Source organism: Aegilops tauschii, chromosome 6 (genome assembly GCF_002575655.3).
Source record: "Aegilops tauschii subsp. strangulata cultivar AL8/78 chromosome 6, Aet v6.0, whole genome shotgun sequence".
Classification (NCBI taxonomy): Eukaryota; Viridiplantae; Streptophyta; class Magnoliopsida; order Poales; family Poaceae; genus Aegilops; species Aegilops tauschii.
Window position 1 is genome coordinate 150311490 of NC_053040.3, and position 2565 is coordinate 150314054.

General features: G+C 44.1%; 1 protein-coding gene across 1 annotated transcript; it reads right to left on the bottom strand.

Annotated features, from left to right (window-relative positions):
- Positions 1-722: 722 nt before the first annotated feature.
- On the bottom strand, positions 723-1088 carry LOC141025907 (uncharacterized). Its single transcript, XM_073501845.1, has one exon. It carries the CDS (start codon positions 1086-1088, stop codon positions 723-725), a length of 366 nt encoding a protein of 121 aa, XP_073357946.1.
- Positions 1089-2565: the final 1477 nt, after the last annotated feature.

Below are 2565 nucleotides of genomic sequence, written 5' to 3' on the forward strand. Positions count from 1 at the left end.
CAGAAATGGTTTTGGGAGGTTTTGTCCAATATTTTGAACATGACCATGTGTTGAAACTCTTATATATGGAAAATATATGTCCACTGAGTTTCCCTGATTTTCCTCAAATATTTTTGAAGCTTTTAAATAATTTTAACCTATTAAAGACCATTTCTGGCATAAAGAAAAATCCTTTAAATAAAATAGGAAAATTACTTTTAAAATTATATTTTTGTGGTTTATGGGAGTCCTATATCTAATAGGTTTCAAATATAATCTTTGAAATATTTTTCATACCCCAAATCAAGTACTTGTAGTGCAAACCTCAATTCAGGAGTTTTTGGAAAACTAATTTTTGAAAATACTATTTGGCCAAATTATTTTTGTAATAAAATACTATACTGTTCCATACACATGGCATGATCATTGGGCAGAAGTTTGGGGCAAGGAGATGAAGTATATAAGGTGGAGTTGTGTTGACTTTAAAGAGCACTTCAAAATCACAGAGAGAAAACCAACTCCAAATAAAAAGCCAAATAATGCAAAAGTTTTTGTTGGTCCAAATTTCATGCTTTAATAATGCAAATGACATGTTACAAAATGCAGGGTGTGACAGACCTAGCCCCCTTACAAGAATCTCGTCCCCAAGATTCCTAAACTAGGCTTTTAAAGAGGTCGGGAAACTCGGTTCTAAGGTAATCTTCATGTTCCCAGGTTGCTTCTGCTTCAGTGTGGTTGCTCCACTAGACCTTGAAGTACTTGATGGTGCAGCTTCCAGTGCGTCGTTTAGCCTCATCCAAAATGCAGATGGGCCTCTCACGATAGGTCAAATTAGGCTGAAGGTCAATGGCTTGGTGATCGACGTCCTTGTAAAGATCAGGCTTGTCTTGAACTTGGAGACACTTCCGGAGCTGTGACACGTGGAATATGTTGTGCACATCGGATAGTTCAGGTGGCAGTTCCAACTGGTAAGCCACTTCTCCTCGCCATTCAGTGATCTTGAAGGGGCCGATGTATCTTGGTGCTAGCTTTCCTTTGACTTGGAAGCGTTGGGTTCCCTTAAGAGGCGTGACCCGGTGATAGACATGGTCTCCAACTCGGAAGGTCATGTCTCGACGTCGTGGGTCAGCGTAGCTCTTCTGTCTTGACTTGGCAGTCTTCAAACGTTCTCTGACAAGTTGGACATGCTCTTCTGCTTCATGGAGGATATCGGGCCCAAATAGTAGTCCTTCTCCAGTCTCGGACCAATTGAGGGGAGTGCGGCACTTCCGTCCATATAGCACTTCAAACGGTGCCATCTGAAGACTGGACTGGTAGCTATTGTTGTAGGAGAACTCGGCGAAGGGTAAGCAATCTTCCCACTTAGCTCCATATGCTAAGACACAGGCTCGGAGCATGTCTTCGAGTATCTGATTCACTCGTTCCGTCCGACCTCCGGTATGTGGATGGAAAGTAGTGCTGAAGGACAACTTGGTCCCCATGGCCTCTTGGAACTTCTTCCAGAACCTTGACGTAAATTTGGTTCCTCTATCCGACACAATCTCCCTGGGAACACCATGAAGGCTTACGATTCGGTTGATGTAGAGACTGGCTAACTGGTTCCCCTTGTAGGTCGTCTTGATAGGAATGAAGTGGGCCACCTTGGTTAAATGGTCAATAATGACCCATATGGAGTCATGTCCCTTGCTTGACCTGGGTAATCCGGTGATGAAGTCCATCCCGACCTTGTCCCACTTCCATTCTGGCACCTTGAGAGGTTGCAACAATCCAGCGGGTCGCTGATGTTCAGCTTTGACTCTCTGGCATACGTCACACTTAGCGACGAAAGTGGCTATCTCTCTCTTCATGCCATGCCACCAGAATCTTTCCTTTAAGTCTTGATACATCTTGGTTCCTCCGGGGTGGATGGAATACGGGGTTTCATGAGCTTCTCGGAAGATCAAATTCTTGAGCTCAACCTTGTTGGGTACGCAAATGCGATTCCCAAACCACACAATTCCTTGCTCATCTTCTGAGAATCTTGGGGCCTTGCCTTGCTTCATCTTCTTCTTGATGCCTTCGATGCTTACGTGCCTTTTCTGTGTTTACTTAATATCATCCATCAAGGTAGGCCTGACTTCGAGGTTGGCCAAGAATCCTGGTACAACCAGTTCCAACCCGAATCTTCCGAGTTCTTCATACAAGGCGGGTAGCCTTTCCTTAATCATAGCGTTCAAGGAACAAGCCTTTCTGCTTAAGGCATCTGCTACCACATTAGCCTTCCCAGGGTCGTATTGAACACTGAGGTCATAATCCTTGATCAACTCTAGCCATCTTCTCTGCCTCATGTTCAATTCTTTCTGAGTGAAAATATACTTCAGACTTTTGTGATCCGTGTATATCTCACACCGCTTCCCTAGGAGGTAATGTCGCCATGTCTTCAGGGCATGGACCACTGCTGCCAACTCAAGATCATGAGTAGCATAGTTCTCTTCATGAGGCCGTAGTTGCCTTGAAAGGTAAGCTATGACTCTGCCCTCTTGCATCAGAACACTTCCCAGTCCGGTTCTCGACGCATCACAATATATCACAAATTCCTTGTGAATA